Source organism: Harpia harpyja, chromosome 6 (genome assembly GCF_026419915.1).
Source record: "Harpia harpyja isolate bHarHar1 chromosome 6, bHarHar1 primary haplotype, whole genome shotgun sequence".
Lineage (NCBI taxonomy): Eukaryota > Metazoa > Chordata > Aves > Accipitriformes > Accipitridae > Harpia > Harpia harpyja.
Window position 1 is genome coordinate 70150996 of NC_068945.1, and position 19025 is coordinate 70170020.

The 19025-nt window shown below is 55.5% G+C and overlaps 1 protein-coding gene across 7 annotated transcripts in view; it reads right to left on the reverse strand.

The window, feature by feature from the left end:
* The window catches only part of SBF1 (SET binding factor 1), an 85835-nt gene that overhangs the window by 29893 nt on the left and 36917 nt on the right, over nt 1-19025 (reverse strand). For all 7 annotated transcript variants that reach the window (XM_052790616.1, XM_052790617.1, XM_052790612.1 and 4 more), the window contains exons 2-4: nt 10673-10758; nt 3309-3446; nt 2976-3110 (exon numbers count right to left, since the gene is read on the reverse strand). In XM_052790616.1, the coding sequence (XP_052646576.1) occupies nt 2976-3110; nt 3309-3446; nt 10673-10758 (359 nt within the window). The remainder of the gene's footprint in view (nt 1-2975; nt 3111-3308; nt 3447-10672; nt 10759-19025) is intronic.

A 19025-nucleotide genomic window follows, 5' to 3' on the forward strand; every position in this document is an offset into this window, starting at 1 on the left:
CGTCGCATGGAGGGGCTCCCAGTGCTTGACTCCAGACAGAAACACACCCTGTGACAGTCAACTGTTGGGTCCAGCGCTCGAAGTCTTCCCCCTCAGACCTCTCACAGTGAGTCTTCATCAACAGGGACAGGATGTTTAACATGTGCTCAGTTTGCTTCCAGCCAGCAGCACCTCCCTATCCCAGCACCAACACCACCAGAGCCATCCCCAGACATGTCCCCTGGGTTAGAGCTTAGCAGGAGCAGCATGGAGGGGGTTCAAAAGCTCCACGCAAAGAGGCAACCAAAACCAGCTGGACTTCTCCAGCACCCCCAAGCACTCTCCATCCCTGCAGATTTGCATCAAGTCTCACAAAAACCTCAAGCAAGGGATGGGAAGGAGACCCACTTCTCCATTGAGGGCTGGCCCAGACACCTGGCTGGGTCCTGCTCTGCTTGCTATCTGCCCACCAGGCGCATTTGGGAAGCAACACCAGCTCCAGCACAGAGGGACTTAGGGGGCACAAGCACAAGGCAGCGCTCAACACAGCTATAATACACAGATGAATAAGGAATTTGAGGAATTTGTCTTCAAGGCACCCTCTGGGTGTTTTTGTTTAACTCAAACCATCTCCCCATGTCAGTGAGGAAAAGAGAAAACACAAATACCGGGGCTTTGGAGAGAAGGGGCCAGGCAGGCTACTGCACGCTGGAATAACCGCGTGAAGAGCAAGCTCCCGCTCCTGCACGTTCACGAACAGTGGTGAAGGCTCCTGGCATAACGTGTGTATGGCTTGACCTCACCTTGAGCAAGTGGCAGACTCTCAGTCCAGCATTGTGCTGACCAAGAGGACCAGCAGGTCCAGGTCTTGGGCTAGAGACCTCTAATCAGAGAAGAGAAGGAGCCACAACTCGAGTCTTGGGCTGGGGAAGTAACAGGCTGCACTTCAAATTTAGCCAGTGAAATCCATCTGTTCACCCAAAGGGCAAAGGCAGGTTTTCCACCTGTCACCCTTCTCCTGGCCAGGACAGGGAACAGCAACGCGAGAGGCAAACCCCACTCAACAGGCAAACACACCATGTCCTGCCATGACCTCAGCCTGAAAGCAGGGCTGCTTCGTCTTCCCTCGAGCAGGTCTGAGGCACGTGGCACTCGCTGCTGCGGAGCAGAGATCCTGCTCCCATAGCTGCCACACTCAGAGACCTTCTGGGGACACCCAAAGACATTTCTGGGTTTGTGTCACAGCTAAGGGGGAAATGACCCAAGGCCCAGAACAACAGGACTGTAGTGCTCTTGTCACTCATCTGTTCCTCAAAAATCAGTAAGGTGAATAATTCAAGCATGTGAGCAATGAAATCAGGCAGCCAAACGCGCAATGCAAACATTACTGGGCCTCCTAACAAAACTAGCCAGGGAAGATAAGCGGATGGGTACACAAGGACCAAAACAAGCCAGAAACCATTTCAGTGCGGTCCCCAGGGGAGAAGCTCTGGCAGAAACATTTGTCTTTTGGAAAAAGTTAGCTGACCCACTTTCCTCCAGAGTCATCCCCAAGCACAAAACCAGCCTTTGCCCAGCAGGAGAGCAGCAAACGCCGCAGCCCAGCTGATCTCGCTCCACTCTCCCAGGCTTGAGAAAATGAATGGCTCCCGTGTGTTAGAGAATTCCAGCTCCACGGATGGCCAGGCGTGGTAAACGCCATTCCAGATGTGAGGATGACCAGACGATGCAACTGCTTGCAACAAGGAAAATGGACTGGTGATGCAGGCTCACTTCTGTTCATACACTCCCTTTTATCTCAGTCTTACTGCTCCCGCTTGCTGCAAAGGAGTTGCTGTTTTAACACTACCTATCAGCCAAGACAGGCTTGACTTGGGCTCAGAGAACTCTCCCAATAAAATACCTAGGTATACAGACTTTTTTACTGCGAGGGTGGTTGAACACTGGCACAGGTTGCCCAGAGAAGTTGTACAGTCTCCATCCTTGGAGATACTCAAAACTCAGCTGGACGATACCCTGGACAACCTGCTCCAGCTGACTCTGCTCAAGCAGGGGTTGGGCCAGAGACCTCCAGAGGTGCCTCCAACCTCAGCTACATGGTTTGGGCTGTGAGTCTGCGAAGCCCAAAGTCTCTGCTGTTTGAAGCAGCTCCAGGCCAAAGAACAGAGTGATTTTTTTTTTTTCCCCTGTCAGTTATTAATGCCTTCAGCACTGAATGCCCTGAGGGAACACCATGTGCTCCCGTTTACAGAGCGGGCTGTGAACAAGAGGTTCAAGAACAGGGCAGAGCCCAGAAGCAATACCCTCACAGTGGGAGGGGAAAAAGGAAGGACACAGCCTGGCCTGATGGAGAATACTGCCCTCCTACAAGCCCAGCACCTGGGCAACCTAGCAGAGAGCCCATCCTAAATGCCAGGTGGATTCCTCCTTCAGACCAAGGGAGCACCAAGGCAGGCAGCCTGCTCGGTCTGGAGGAGGCTGCCCACACCCCACCAGCCCCAGCCGCAGAGCTGCGGACACAATACACACGGAGGCAGTTTGTAAACATGCCAGCTTGCAGCCCGTGCCCTCCCAAACCTTTTACAGCCACATAATGCAGCACATTTGAAGAAAATAAAGGTGGCAAAGATAAATGCTCCCACAGGAACGGGCTGTTCTTCATGGTTTTTCTATTAACAAAACTGGGTCAAGGCCACCAGCTGCCCGGTGTGGCCAAGTCCTTGGTTTGCTGTTCTGCAGCCAGCCGTTCAGGTTCAGCGTGCAGCTGCTGACCCGGCTCATGGAGCTGGACCGGGATGTAAAGACCAGGCTGGGGACAGGCCGCTCTCCCATGGGGTGCTGTGCCAGGCTGCTCCTACAGCTGCTACTCCTGGCAGTGACTATGTGGCTCCTGGTTGCTCCCAGAGCCAGAAGGTCTTTCCTAATGTTGCTCTCCTCTCACTCCCGAGTAGGGGCCCTGCTCCCCCCGACCCAGCCGCAGCACATTTCGGACTTACCCTGAACACCTCCGCGTGGTCCAGCCGTGATACCAGCACCAAGCTTTTGGGAGCAAATAGCTGCGCGGGTTGAACAGGAGACGATGGCTCCTCTTCCTCCTCCTCCCCTTCACCATTCCTGGGGTGGCTCTGAGGCTAGGGAGACACACAGCAGCCAAGTCCCAGGGTTAGGAAAAGGATGCTCTTCCCTCTCCCAAGCCCCTAATGCCAGGGTCTGGATTCCTCCGACACAGAGAAAGCAGGAACCACTGGCCAAAGCTGAAGGTAGCCGGATGCCTCCCCACCAGTGCTGCTGACCACCTTCCCCAACCTGACCCCGGCAGCCCGCAGTACCTGTGCGCTCTCGACGGCCTCCCAGAAGGTGAAGCAGGCGCAGTAATGCCGCTCCGAGTTGATGTCGGTCAGCACAGCCACAAAGAAGGTGGGGGGGTTCCTCTCCGTGAAGAGCTGCCAGCCGCTGGGCTGGCAGAACTGCAAGAGAGGGCAGGGGACGGCGGTCAGAGGGGCTGACCTGCCCGCACCGCTGCCCCTCGCTCCCCTGCATCGCTTTGGCATCGGAAGCCAGGAGTTTTGGTGGGCTGGACGATGCAAAGCAAACCACCGGGTACCAACACCACCAGGTACTGGCTCCCAGGGACAGGGAGCTTGGTGTGGCAGCACATCACCGATAGATTATGTAGGGAAATGACTGTGCCACCTTCCCCTCCCGTGGTCTGGGAGCAGGGAAAGCACTGGCCAGAGCCCCCGCCCCGGCCCCTCTGTGGGGGAAAACTTGACAGGCACCTTCCTCTCCTTTTCACAGGGACAGCAGGAGCAGCTTGGGACAGCAGGAGCAGCTTGGAGAAACCCAAGCTGGGAAGAAGGGTGACAGGACACCCTGGCCAAGCTGGGCACCCTCTGCCACCCTGCACCCGTCTTAGAGCCGCAGGAGCTCCCCCAGCACAGGGGCTGCGAGGAGCTGGGCTGTGCCGTGCGAGGCGGCTACCTGCAGCCAGCACCGAGCCTGCGAGGCTTGCCAAGGCTCTGCAAGGTCTCTGCAACCCACCGAGGTGCCAGGCGGCTGCACGCACAAACTCCGGGAAGGAAAGGCGACCCACATGCTGCCAGGGCTGGGGTGAGCTCCCCACAGGGCAGGGCTGAGCATCCACACCGGGAGGCGGCACTCCTGACTTTGGGCAGGCAGCTGGAAAACACCCGGCCCAGGCCGCACCAACACCGCACTTCAGGCAGTTCCGAACACCGTTTTACCGGTTTCTGGGGACTTTCCAAACACCTTCCCAGGGCTGGTGGGTAATTCCAGCCAGCAGCCCCAGGACTCCCCCTTGGTTTTGAAGTCTCAAGGGATTTTTCAATATTTCCTCAGCATCTGCATTTGGCTGGTGAGGAGCTGTGGAAAATTCCCGACACTTTTTGGACCTCACTGAGAGCAGGACAGCTCGGCTCCTGGGGCCGTGGCCTGATGCACTCTGAAGATGCAGCTTGAGCAAAACGGAGGATGAGAATAAGGCGGCAACAGGGCCAGGCTGGCAGAAAGGGCTGACATGCTGCAAAGCTGCAGAAATCCCTGCTCCAGCCCAAACACTTGCGAATCAAAGCTATTTTCAACCTGGTGAAGTTTTCCAGCTATTCACCGCTCTCCGTGCCCACCGTCACACTCCACGTGCGTGCACACACTGCTGCACAGACCCAGACCCTCCTCCCCTGGGCAGCCCGGTGCAGCCGCAGCTGTAAGAGCTGGGCATCAGCTGCAGTGCAAGAGCTTGGCTTTCTTCAGCTTCCCAGGTATGTCAGCGGGAAGGAGGTGAGGCAAAAGCACTCGTGCAGCTGCATCCCAGACTCTGCCATGTATGTCCCTGTAAACCTGCGTCCCAGGGCCTTTCCTTCCTGGTGCCATTTTTAAACAAGGCTGCCTGCTGCCTGGCTCCCCTACCAGTCCGTAGGAGGAAAGTATGGCTCAGCAGCTATCATCAGGGTAAGTACACAGCATCACTCTCCCAACCAGAGAGTTCCTCTCCTCACTGGGCTCCACAACCAACTCATAGCTCACCGCTCTGCGCTAACACTTCATTGCAGAAATGATGAGACCAAAGCACACAAAGCTGCTGCACTCAAGGAATTTGCTGCTGGGTCCCACCCAGCACTTCCCAACTGCCGCATCCCAGTGCAAAGAGAGGGATGCACTCCACGACCGTGGTATCAAACCTTCCCTGCAGAGACAGGTGCGTACAAGCCAGATGTTGGGGGTCAAATGTGCTCATCCAGAGGCCTGGGAAATGAAACTCCAGATCCCCTGGACTGCTCCTCTACCAGGGAACCCCAGTAGGACATCAACATCACCACCACCGGTGGGCACAGGCTCTGCTCCACTCCCCGGTCACGCCACCTTCTGTGCCAAGGAACCTCAGCCTATTCCAGAGACAACTATGCCACCGCTAAATGGGCACATGGAAATGATGGCACGACACGAACGTGAACGCATTTCAGCCTCTTCACTCGGGGTTACACCTGCTCAGGCCAAGGCATGGCTCCACCACCTTCTGCCCCCAAAGTATGAGCTCAGCGAGGACCACCAGAGCCCTCGGTCCTACCACGGGAGGTGCAGGAGGCTCCTGACACCCACCTGGGCTCCAAGCACTAAGCCGCCTGGGACTCTTCCTGAGCCATGGGATAAGAAGTCAGCTTCCTAAAAACAGCACCTGCAGAGAGCACAGGTCACTTCAAACCACAGCACGTGACACCCTGGATCAGGTCATGCCACTGCGGTACACGGACATGCCCCGGCTATGTCCCAGAGTCACTTGCGACACAGATTGATTGCACTCAAAGCTCCTCAGCCAGTTTATCCTGCTGAAGTCACCATAAAGCACCCATGTGTTTCTAAGGCACCAGGCACACAGCTGTCTAACGTCCACAACTGCTGCCTCATTTCAAGCTAGATCCTCCAGGAAGGACAAACATCCTCCATGAAAGATGGGCATAGGTTGGCTGGTGATTAGAACAAGTGTCCCCCAGAAGCAGTCCGACCATGACCGATGGTGGTACCGCGGTGCTCTGCAACACTGCAGGTGCCACAGTCAGGGGAAGACAAAACTACGGCCCCCCACGCCAAACTAAAGATCTCTGTGGATCTGCGTGGGCAAGAGGTGCCTCGCCCAAACTTGGATCCGCGCCGGGAGGATGCTCACCCTGTATTCGTTTCCCCCACCACTTGGGCAGACCCATCACTCCCAGTGCTCTGCCCTCGGGTGCAGTACGACCCGCCGCCCGCACGACCCAGCCGTGCCGACGCAGTGACAGCAGCGCGGTAACTTGGCACACGCTGCCGGGGCTCCCCACGGCCATTGGGGCGTGCGGGAGCTGCTCCGCACAGCGAGCGCTGCAGCGGCGTCGGTCTGTCCTTACGGCCCATCTCAGCACTGCTGGGTGCCCACAGAGAACAAGAGCGAGCTGCAGACAGCCACAACAGAAGAAAGTCTCGAATCTTACATGAGGGTGGCGTTGATGGAAGCGACTGACCTGAAGGATGTACTGCAGCTCCCCTACAGACCAGCGCTGGCGGGTGTCCCAGCCAGGCTGCACCTAAGCATCTCTGGAGCAACAGCCCTTCGTTTATTTAGAAAGAAAGGCAGAGCTGCGCGCCGGGGTCTGCAGACACTGCCTAGAGCAGTTTTAGCAACAAAACCAACCTCTCATGACAACATGTGTGTGTGTCTGTCTGGCAAGCCTTGTTTTCCACAGCACTGCACAGATCAGCGCTTGCTTTACCACCTTCTCTTCTTCCACCAGTTACATCACAGGCCTCTCCCAAGTTTGCAAGGATCTATTTTGCAAGGATCTAGCCTATGATGTCCCAAGACATCCTCCTGATCATTTATTTCCACCCTGGAAAGCTAAGGGAGGGCAACACGACCCTGTAGCAGAGCTGGCTGCCAGGCAGGAGGGATGACACATGGAGCCACCAGGGACACTGGATAAAGAGCTGCCTGCTCCACTCCTGATCAAACCCACAGCAAAGCATGGTGGCAGCTCTCCTCTCTCCAGAGCGTTGCCGAAACAGCCACTGGCTGCACAGGCTTGGCTGTCGGCTGCCAACCTCAGGTCCCTCTGCGCCAGAGGTGAAGAAAATGTCTGTTGGTCAAGACAGATGCACTAGATGAGGCTCTGCTCAGCTACCATCACCTTACAAAAGCAAAGCAACAAAGGAAGCTTTTCTGCAAGCAGCAGAGTGTGTTACCATCCCCTGGAAGTGGAGACCTGTGGACCCTGCCCCACCAAGCCCACCCCACCCCAGGCCAGGGCCAGGACGCAGCGTTCTCCTACAGGCACTTCTGCCCAAGCGTTCCCAGCAGCCAGGGAACAAACCTCGTACAAACCTGGGCTCACCTTCACCAAACAAGGAGACTGAAGCTGCAAACATGCAGGCAATCAACCTGCTGGTTGGAAAACAAAAGGATTTCACTGTTTTATCTCAGAGAGCAGCAGAAACCCTAACCACTCTCCAGTGCCCAGGCACCAGGAGGGAACACTGGCATATGCTGGCTCAGGTACCAGTGCAGGCTGGCAGAGGTGAAATGTGTCTGGAGGCTTGGATGTACCCAGACGACACGGTCTGCAGTATGCAACAACCATCCACGAGTGGCCTTAAGACATGGGAAATACCATGCTGTGTTAAGCAAACCTGTAAGATTGCAGTACAGAAGGACCGCGGGTGGGATCTGAAAGGCAGAGGAGGAATTGCACTAACCCTCGCCGGAGCAGAAGGAACTAACGGGCATAGCACACCACAGCGCACACAGCCACCGGTTTTAGCAGGAATCTCCATTCCCGTAACGTAACGCGCACCTCGCTCGGTACCACCGCAGGCACTGCAACCAGTAACCTTGGAAGCGAGAGCTGTTAGTCACAGCCCGAAGCGGGGCTCTCTGCCGTGGTTTCACCTGCAGTAATAGCCCAGTTCTCCCAGTTGCCCCAGGGCCTGGAGATCCTGCTCCCCCAGTCTGCCTGCACCAGGCTGGCGAGGGCAACCAGTGCAACCCACCGTGGGCTCAAGGGCTGCCAGAGGAGATGGCTCCGGCCTGGGAGGGGAGGATGCTGCAACAGAGGAGACACATTCACATCCTGTGTCTCTCTCCAGAGGAACTTCCACCCTTTAACATGAGATATTTTTGTTTGGAAATGCCGTCAGACGGCACGCAAGGGCAGAAGCTACAAATTCCTGCTCCCTACACACACCAGAAAATCTTCTCCCCCAAAAAGCTGTTAAAAAGAAACATAGCAGTGACTGCAATGTAATGTACCACCCAAAACCCCCCAGGGTGGGCTCCGTCTGATTTTCAGGAGCTGCCTTAGTGTCAGGCCTACGTGCTGTTCACCCAGGATGCCTCCTGACAGCTTGTGGGAAGCCTCGGAGCCACCCCTGGCTCCCAACAGGATGGGGCTCCAATTGTTTAAATTCCAGGGATTTTTTGGCTGGACGGTTTGACCCTTGGGAAAAAAGCAGCTTTCCACTTTCTTGGGACAGTTCCCAAGTCCCCTACAGACAACCAGGAAACACTAACCAGAAAAGTAATATATATTTTTGCCTCAGACAAAATAGCACAAAGAAGTCCAAAATTGTGCTGGAGTTAGGGTTAGCACGCGATAGGAAGATGAACCGGCCACCGCCGCTGATCCCAGTGACTCGCCACACTTGCTGGCGGGCACGTGGCACAACTTGTCGGCTGCAGTGGTAACTGCCGAAGCCAAGCGCCCAGGACAGGGCAGAGGGATGAGGACGGGATCAAAGATGCGTCCAGCTCTGACACCCTCCGTTCCACGAGCTGGTTGCTCCTGGCCGGGTAAGAGGAGCATGCCGGCAGCTCTCCTTTGCAAGTGCCAGCAGAGTCCCTTGGTGATCGGTTCAGCCTGACATGAGAGCTTTGGAGGGCACAGGACACAGGGTGTCTTGATCAGCCTCCAACAGCCACAGCTCATGTGGACATTCTCTGGCACCAGCGCACACAAAGATGGAGATGACCATTGGCTCTGGACAAGGCCACGAAACGTGGGAGGCAGCCAAAAGCAGAACTGAGTCTGGATGGGCAAGCAGGGGTGGCCACAGATCCACCAGAAAACAAGCATTAAATAGCACAGGGAGCTTGCCCAGGCCATGAAATGAGACGCTGGCTGGGCCACCACCCCTCTCAGCCACCCGGAGCCCCACACGGGGACAGTGCAAGTCAGAGATCCCAACACGCGGTTGCCCTGAGTGCCCGTGACACACCTACTCTAAGGAAACGAGCTCCCAAGGCCATCCCTCAGTTGGACTCGATGATCCTTATGGGTCTCTTCCAACTTGAGATATTCTATGATTCTATTCTATGATTCATCGAAGCCCTGGGGAAGCACAGGGACCTGGAATGCCCTTTGCTACGCCAGGTACTCAGGACTCCCTCGCCCAAAACATCCCTCGTCAGGGATGCACAAATGCCCTTCGGCGAGTCCTGCTGGCAGATGACTCAGGCTGGGCCCATCCGAACAGGGAGGTGCAATCCCTCTGCGCACACCAACGGAGGCAGAAAGGCCTGGCCGCTCCCGGCTCCTCCGCTCCAGGGGAGGACGGGGGCTCTCGGCTGGCCAGCATCCCCGCACCAACCATCACACGCCGGCCTCGCGGGCACCGACACCTCCCCGTGCAGCAAAGGTACTTGCAAGGCCTCGAGGAGCCGGGTGAGGATAGTCCCAGCGCTGTGAGGCCCGCAAGGCAGTGCAGGAACCTCTAAAGCCTCGTCTTGTCTTCAGGTTTTGCATTGCAGTTGGAAACTGGGAAGGACGGCAGTGGGGGAGGAGGAGAGCAGCTCAGAAGGGGACTCAGTTTAGGGGTGAAAAGGGGTCTGGACAGCCAGCAGCCCAACCCACTTGCTTTGGCTGGCAGCAGAGCACCGGCTCCTCTCCTTCAGAGCTCCTCAGCAGCAGCACCAATGCAGCAGGGAAGGGTTTGAGAAGAACTTCTACTCAAATTTAGCAACCGAGGAGAACAATCCTATTATCCTTGATTAGTTAAAAGCTGGTTTGTGAAGAACCCACGCAGTGCCAAATTAGACGGGGTGTGTCACTTTATGGGTATGACCCAGCAATGATTGCAACCTCAAAGGACTCACAACAGCAGGCGAATGTGTCCGGAGGGCTGGGGAAGGGATCCAGAGCCCAGCAACCCTCCTCGCTGGGCAGATGCAAACAGAGCACACCCAGGGCTGCCGGAGGGAGAGCTGCTGCCGATACCGCCGGCCCGAGGAGGGGAGCGGTTTGCTTGGCAAAGCACTTGGGAGAGGCCTGACAATGGCAGAGCCCTGCTATTCGTGACGGGGCTATTTATACTGACGCTGCATCCGTGCAGCTCCTCTAGGAAGCATTCCAGCATCCCGAGTAGCTGATCCCAGAGGAGGAGGGGGAGCAAAGCAGCAAGGAGAGGAGCCAGCCCCCGGCAGGGCGTGCAGCAGCGACCGCCTCTGGATGGCTCTGCTGCGGCCCGGCTGGGAGGCAGTGTGCTGGATCCCGCGGTTTTACGGAGCTGGAGCTGCGTCGGGGGACAGAGGGGCTCCCCTGGTCAGACCCAGCAGCGCCCAGCGAGATGTGCGTACGCAGTGCCATGGCGTCACCTGCCCCACACGCCGGTCACGCTTCCCCGGGGTCCCGGTGCCGAGGGACAGCACACTCACCAGCTCGATGCCTTGGGGAAAGGGGTTGTCCTCCCAGTCCTTCTCCGGGAAACGCTGGAGTATCTGTCCCTGTCCATCCCCACTCCCTGCAGAGACAAGAGGGGGATTAGAGGGCAGGCAGCAGGTACACAGCCGGCATTTCAGCCTCTGGTAACACCAGGCTGGAAGCAACACCGGCACGCTCCAGCACTGTGTCAGCCCTCCATGGACATGGGCAGCACAGAACAGACCCCGGCCCCTTCCACAAACACAGCTGTATGGCAGCACTGCCCCTACCACAGGGAAAAGCAGCAATTTTAATAGAGTAGTGAGCAAACAACTCATAAACTCTTTATCTAAAGGTACGTAACAGGCACAGCAGAAGTGTGGCAGATCTCTGATCAAGTTTAAGTTTCCTTCCTTGTGTTGTTAACACAATATCACACATACAGCTTTTGAACTGTAATTCACTGCTTATTATCTACAACCTGGCACTTGACGTTTTCCCCAAACACTGGCATCATGCCACCCAGTTTTACTCTCAAGTTACCCTGGAGCTGCCATTTCCCTGTGGCTTTACGGCACCTGAAGCCTGCCCTGCTGCTGGAAGGAGCACTCCCCCACCATGCCTGTCCACCAGCCCACACCAACCCAAATAAAAAAACCTGTGCTTCACCCAGATCATGCCCTGAACTAGCTGGCCAGGCAAGCATGGAAACCGGCACACCAGGGAGCAGGCCAGCTCTTCTGCTGGCAGACAGCTCTTGGGATACCCTGAAGCAGCTGAAACTCAGGTAGCTCCTGCTACATTCACAGAGTCTGCAAGGCTGGGGAAGCGCTTCTACGCTGGCCACATCCTTTCAGTGACGAAGCTGCTCACAGTAAAACCCTGCTCCAGTGGATCAAGCTGGAGTCTGGGAATAAGAAATCCTGAGAAGGATTTTGCTCCTACCACAGGCTAGGCACAGCCACAAAGGCAGGCAGCACCTGTAAAGTGGGACCATCTCGGTCCCTTGCAGAGCTGCTGAGAGATTACGGCATCCACTGCATCGTCCCAGGGGACGACTGCCTCTCTTGTTCCTTACAGTAACGCCTGCTGCCTTTGGGCCTCCCTCCGGCACAGCTGGATTTTGGCCCCAGGACTGCTGACGGGGCCAGGTAACAGGACGAGCCTCACCAGAAGGCGTGCACCACGGAAGGACTATTTTTGGCACCTAGACCTGTTTCCACTGCTCCACTTACCACCAGCCAGCCACAGCTGAATTTAGCAGAACAAGGCATCAGAAAAGACGCTACTTATAGTCTGAGGACCAAAAAGGAAAGGTCAGTGCCAAGCTGTGAAGAAAATAGCATCAAGCGTCAGGTTAACCAAATCTCCCACCCCGTGCTCAGACACCGCCTTCCCCTCCAGACAGGTCCCAGGCGCCGCCAACAGCATCAGTCACTGCAAGGTGCTCAGGCCGAACGTGTTGAGTAAGACCTGCCTCCTCTGAGCACAAACGACCCGGCTCAAGCTTCACAGACAGGAAAAACCCTTCTAGACACACACGTCAGAATTACAGCTCTCCGACGGCCTGCACCCGGCGAGCTCTCTGAGACCCATGCCCTCCTTGACGGGTTCCTCCAGCAGCCTTGCCACAAGTGCACGTGCCTTCACTCGCACTCTCTTGGTCGCAAGGGAAACAGACACAAGATCATCCTCAATGCAAATGTAAAAAACACTCCAGGTGTTGTTTAGAACAAGGGGAACTCGACCCCCTGGGTTTTCTCAAAGCCAAGTGCTGCCATGTTATTTAGCGATCCATGGACTACATAAATCCTGATTTTAGCAACTGGCATTAACAAGCAGCCTGACTTACAAATTCTGGCCAGCCAAGCCACCCGGCGCTTTCCTCAGCTACTCCATAGGTGGCCTGATCCTTGCATTCCTACTTCCCATCATTCAACACACACAGTGTCCAAGCCACTGGCTGGCCGTATCAGGCTGTCTGATCAGCGCATCCCTTCCTGCGGAGGGGAGCCGGACCAGCCCCACCGATTCTTCTGCTGTCCCCAGCCGAGATGCCTGGGAAAGCACGTGTGCCTGCGAACGCCGGCATTAACGCAGCTGCTTCGCTTTGCGTCTTCCTTCCTGCCTCCTCCTGCCGCTGCGTTGCAAAAAGGCCGGCATGACTTAAGGTGACACCTGGTCACTGTTCCTGGGGCAGCCTGTTACGGTCTAAATTAGCGTTAAGCTATATTTGGAAGTTTATGAGATGTTATCATAATACAGGAAATTCTAAATAAGCAAAAAGTTAAATACTCAGCTGACACAACAGAACCAGATGACCTTAACTCTCAGGCAGGCCAGCAGTGGTGAGCGCTGGCACGCCGGGGACTCTCCGGGAACGGCTGGTTCTCAGTCCAGTGGGGTCATGGCCAAGCAAGAGACAGCCCTCTGCTTCCCTCGCTCTCGGTGGGTCACTTGTCTCTTAAGTGACGTGACAAGAGGAGCTCGGAACGAACGTCCTGGAAAAAGACTAAGCCAAGACTCCATCTCCTGGGCCCCGGGGCCATGTTTCCAGAGTGTTTCCAGTCCCCTGCAGAGAGGTGTCCACCTTTCCTGGAAAATTCACCCAGCAACTGCCTACCAGCTTGCAGGAAAACAGCTGCAGGCTGGCACTGCCATACAGCACGGGGCACAGCAGCCAGTGCTCCCGCTCCAGGGAAGACGCAGGGTCAGGCCAACAGGGAACCCAACTGTGCAGCAGCTTCTCCAGCTGCTTCAGGAGCTGGACCTTCTCTGTGGAGCCTGCTGCGATGATGGAGTGAGGAGAGTCACAGAAGAAGTGAATTTTCATGTGTTTTTTAGGCAAAGGATCTTGTTTGGAACAAGTCCTTTTCCAACACTCACACCTGAAGCCCTCTGCTCTCAGGTTACTGAAAGCACAGGAGGGTGTTTCACCAAGCAACACGGTACAACCAGTACAGTCGGTCTCAAGAAATCAGCCCTCCTGCAGGCTCAGGCACGACTCCCACACCCCTGAACCTCGAAAATTCACTATGATATAATACAGGGAAACACAAAGCTCACAAGTCCTCAACCCATGAGCAAGAGGTGCTTCAGCCTTCCTTCACCCCAGCTTCCAGCAGGGAGGCTGGGTTGTTGTCTAGCTCTGCTGGGAGAGAGGGGGGGGGGATCATTTCAAACACAGAAATGTTTTGCCAGCTCACCCCAGGTACAGGGAGATGGACCTCAACTTCATCGTTGCTTTGAATTGTCGTTAGCAGACGCTTCCAAGAGCTGCTCGGTATCTCAAAGGAGAAATTATTTTAAAAATTCACCTGTTTTAAAGCATCATAAAACACTTTATGCTACAAAGCACTGACCATAGTTACTGAGGTGGCTTCCTGCAAAACAGTATTAACCCACAAGGCACAAAGCCATGAAACGCAACCTAAAAGGGGACCTGAAGCTTCTGCCAAGAGCACTTACTGCTGAGATCTGCGGTAAGCGATGCAACATACACAAACCATGCCTGCAAGCCTGCTCCGTCACATGCAAATCAGGCACCAGCCCTGGACTACGGAGCAGGTCGCTAATGGTGCTCTTGGAACGAGCAACAACCCACGTAACCCTCACAGGGCTGTGAGCGGTACCAAACAGTGGTTGGGCAACTACACCGCAAGGAGCAGGAGCTATTGCATCAACCAGCGTTACGGCCTGACAAACCTGCCAGCACATCCCTCAGCAACGCTCCACTCTACCTGCAAAGCGAGGTGGTGGCTCCTGGCACGACGGCATGGGAGCGCAGCTGCCAAGTGCTGGCCAGCAAGAAACAGGGCACTGCATGGCATCGGGAAGAAAACAAGCACTCTCTCTAGAGAAGCCCCAGGCAAGAGATTCTCACCCCAAATGGGCAGGCTGTATTTATTACAAACCAGCACCTGACTACCCAGGATGGCTGGAATTAAAAAACAAAACCACTACATTCAGCTGCTATGACAAACTGTGATGAGATCAGGTCAAGAACGACGTGATGTGCAGAGCGAGATCCAGGAGGCTCTGGCCGGCTCCACGCTCCCCCTCTGCAGCTTTCCAGGGTGACAGGAAAGCACATCCTCGCTGCAGCCCATCAAAGCTGAACCCAAGCCAGATCGTGCTTCAGCACCTGGCTGCGTGATGCCTGCGACGAGAAAGCAAAGGCAGGAAGCTCGCCCAGTTCACGCCTGCCCAGCAAACAGGAAAGGTCTGCCAGGGATGAGAGAGCAAGCGGTCCAAGGCTGCAATCTCTGCAAAGCTTTGACAGGCATCGACAGCTCCCTGGGCCATGCCTAGCTGCTCAGCTGCAGGCTGCGCTTCAGACTGGCAGGCAGACAGCTTGTCATGGGACAGAGCGCTGCAAACGCTGCGGTCTGAGCTGCAAATGCACAGCAGCACGCGCTGATGGCACAGGAGCTGCAGGCTGCTCTGCAGGCAACCCTGATGTCCCACACCCCAACCCACAAAACTATCAAACCACACGTGATAAGCTACTGTAGTTCTTCTAGGCTTCATGGAGAGCTACGTCCCCCTTCCCCATACCTCCACTTCTCTTTCTCCGCATGATGGAACTCACTTTTTAGCGAAAAATAATTCAACAGCTTAAAAAAAGAAAGGGAAAAAGCCCACACAATTTCAGTCAGTAACTTCCAGCTCTCCCAAGCAGAGACGAACTGGAGACAAGCTGCAGCCACAACCGCTGCTGGAAGACATCTCAGCAGGACCCTGCCCTGCCCAGAGGAGACCCATCCTCATGGGGACGGACGCCTGCCTACAGCCCAACGGCCCCCGCCAAGCTCTCAGAGCTGCACGGTTCTCCTCTCAAGCACGCCAACCAGGAAATACAATTTTATTTTTCACGCTAATGTCCCCACCTGCTGTTTCGCTTTCAGATATAACCATTACAGGCCAAGTCATCACTGGCTCTTATTTCCCCTGCTCTGCCCGTCATGCCTCACCCCAATAAAGCAGTTTCAGAGGCAGGCTCCAGACAAAACCCCTTCTCCATCTCATTTCTTTCATTCTCAGTACAAGAGAAGCACCTCTGAGATCTTCCCTAGCTGTGTGATCTTCACATCTTGGCTACTGTGTTCATCCCGCTGGCCTCAAAATGTCCTACGAGAAGACTTTTATCACGCTGACCTGATGAAAAAGGCAGGACTACCACTTGACTCCCAGTTAACAGGAGTGGAGAAGGTGGGATATTCTAGCCCATGGACATCAGCTCCTCCTTCCCAGAGGGCAGGGAGAAGCTTTGAGGGATATATAAAACAACAGAGAGAGAGAGAGAATAAGGCAGAAATAGGGATTCAGAACTGAGCCCAGCAAGCCATCCTCATCCCAGAGACTGAAGTCCTCCCCCCATCCCACCAAACCCACCGCACCGGCGGGCGCAGAAGCCCCAGAACAACACGACAAGTGTCTGCTCGGAGGACAATGACTGCACTGTTCCCTCATTACATATTTATGAAAGGAGCATGAAGAATGGCTTTTTTATGGAGGAAAACAAAAGGGCTGTGTGTGGGGCTGGTGGGGCCAGGGCTGGCCCGCTCCTCCCGGCCACCGCGGCAGCCCCACGTCTGCCACCGTCCCGGGTGCCCCGAGCCCTCCCGTGGGGAAAGCCCACCTGCCCCAAACCGACCGAGCAGACTGCCCTCGTCCCCCGCACCCCGGCCACGAGCAACGTCCCCCTGGCACGGGAGGAGGTGCCCCTGGCAGCACCGCGGCACGCCATCCACCCGTGCGGACGCCCCGGGAGAGGAGTCATTTTGCTGCCACGTGTGTATGAAGTGGCACTTACTGGACTCCCACTGTCCCCACCAGCTCCCCCCAGAAGACCAAGTCCCTGCTGCAGGCACGGCCACCTTTTCTGTCTGCACAGGGTGGGGGCCAGCAAGCCAGAGGCGTAAATATTCCAGACAAATAAATAATCCACACGTTCTCCTTCGCTTCATGTTTTAGTGCAACTTCACAGAAGAAGAAACTTGGGAAGAAACAAAGCTCGACCCTTTCCCAGACTGCAGGAACACCAGATGCCTGTGCAGCAGCCAAATCACTGGCACCTTGCACACGGCCACGGATCGGAGCCAGATTTGAACCAGATACAGAAAGCGCAGCCGGCAGCAAGTCTGCAGGACAACAGCAGGATTTAAGGCAAAAGTCTCTACAAAGACACAAAGTTGCACCCAGAACACCAATTCCTGTCCTGAGTAAATTAAAAAAAAAAAAAAAAAAAAAGGGGGGGGGGCGAAATGAACTCATTCTGTGTTTAATGATCACCTTGGTGATGTTTGAGGGCATGTTTGACTCTCTGTAAACACAAGATGATAATGATTAGAAGGACAAACAGTTTAGGATGGGACCAAATGCAGAACTGGGTGGTGAAGCAAACTGTCTACATGCAACTCTGATCAAAACATGACCAACTCATTGGGAAACTTCCTTACAACGATGGACCACCTCCCAAAGGCAGGCAAAATACTCCATTCTTGGGTCACTCGCTCCCAGATAAAACATCCCCAAGAAGAGTCAGTGGGAACGTCGCTGCCCAGCCGGTGTGGGGTGGTGAGTACCTGCTTATGTTTTCCCAGCACAGCACTTCCACTGAAAGTCATGACTCTCAGAAGTTCTTCTGGATGAGCCGCTTAGTAATGAGGTGTTTATAGGAGAGCTAAAATTAAAGCCTGTGAAGAACTGGACGGCGTTGCTCTCCTTTACAGAGCTCTTCACCATTCTATTTTCACACACCATTCCTTCCCTGGGCCCCCGCTCCCGTCCCCGAGCTGTCATTACCTTCCTCAAACCTGTTCTTACTCACTCTCAAATTAAGGCTGAGAAGTGTCGGCGAGACACCCCATCTCCCCCCCCGGCTGGCGGGTGCACAGCACCGGCCCGGCGAGCCGGCAGCCCGGGGGCAGCTGGGGACCCGACCTCCGCGGCGGGGCAGCACCAGGACCCGTGAGGTGCAGACTCGATGGGGTCAGGCACGCCGGCAAACCCTTGCGGGGCAAGGAGTCGCGGCTGGAAAACCCCAGGAGCTGCCGTGGGCCTGCGGGGACGTGGTCACTCTCCTACCACCCTGGCTCCCTGTAGAAAGGTCCGCTCAGATCTCCCAACGAGGTGGAGACCACTGCTCTTGCCCAAGCACGGTGCTTTCAGGATGACACTCAGTTGCCCCGACGCATGCCCCAGAGTAAACAGCTGAACAGGTCAGGAAAGATCCCGGGATCCAGGACCGGTCCGGCAAAGGAGGGACCAGCTCGGCAGGACCTCCTGTTCAGCAGGAAATAAATCGTCCTGGGCAGGGAGCTGGAGAGAAAGATTTACTACCATCTATGAAACAAACCGCAGATTTGGAGACTAGGCACGGTACATGCTGATATGGAGCTTTGCTCCTTTGTAAAGCTTTACTGTTCCTTGAGCAGATGCCAAGAGGAGAGCTGTATTTATCTTTAGAAACATTAAGGCATAAGAGGAAGTAATTAAAAAAAAAAAAAAAATCCGTCTGCTTCCGAGAGCTCGTCCCAGGAAAATGCTGCTCGGTGCCCAGAGGGTTACTGGCAGGGAGACAGAGATAAGCGTTTTACAGCTGCCTACCACTTGTTCACCCATAGCCATTTCTGGAAATGCTCCCTGCCCGTACGTAACAGGAAGCCCTTCATAAATACCTCGGGCTTGACACAACCAGCAGAGCCTCCACGCAAACACAGGGCCCCCAGCCTCCCCCAAACCACCAGCACACGGTGCCTTGGTCACCGCCGGCTGCTGGAGAGAGCACCCGCTCCCCCCAGCCCGCACCCGGACCCTGAGGTCTCTTTGGAGGAGCCCTCCACAAAAATGGTCCCGAGCCATGACAGCGCAGGAACTGCTTTAAGGCACGAACGTGCTGCAAAATCAAGAGCTGCAATGTGACAGCGCCAGCCGCTCGGATGGAGAAGGCGAGATGGGTGTCCGGGGGTTCCTCCAAACCCGGAGGGACCAGGAGTGACGCGGAGCTACGGAAGATGCTGGGAGAAGCATCCTCCACCCAGTGCCACCAACTGAAAACACTCGTGTCAACTTTGGCTTTTATTCTCTCTCGAGGGAGGAACTGGCTCCCAACAGCAGGTCCTTGCTGTTCAAGCTGTGTGCTCCACCTGAAGCATGGAGGTGATGGCCTCACACCCTGAGGCACAGGGTGACCAGACACAGATTCCCTATCCCGCTCCTGGAAACGCTGCAAGGCTCTCCCTTAATCTAACCTCACTGAAAATAGCTTTGCCCAGCTTATACTTTGCAGGCTGGTTAGATTTGCAACTGAACTCCCAAATCTCTACAAACCACAACTCGAAAGCCACCATTTTAGCAAAAGTT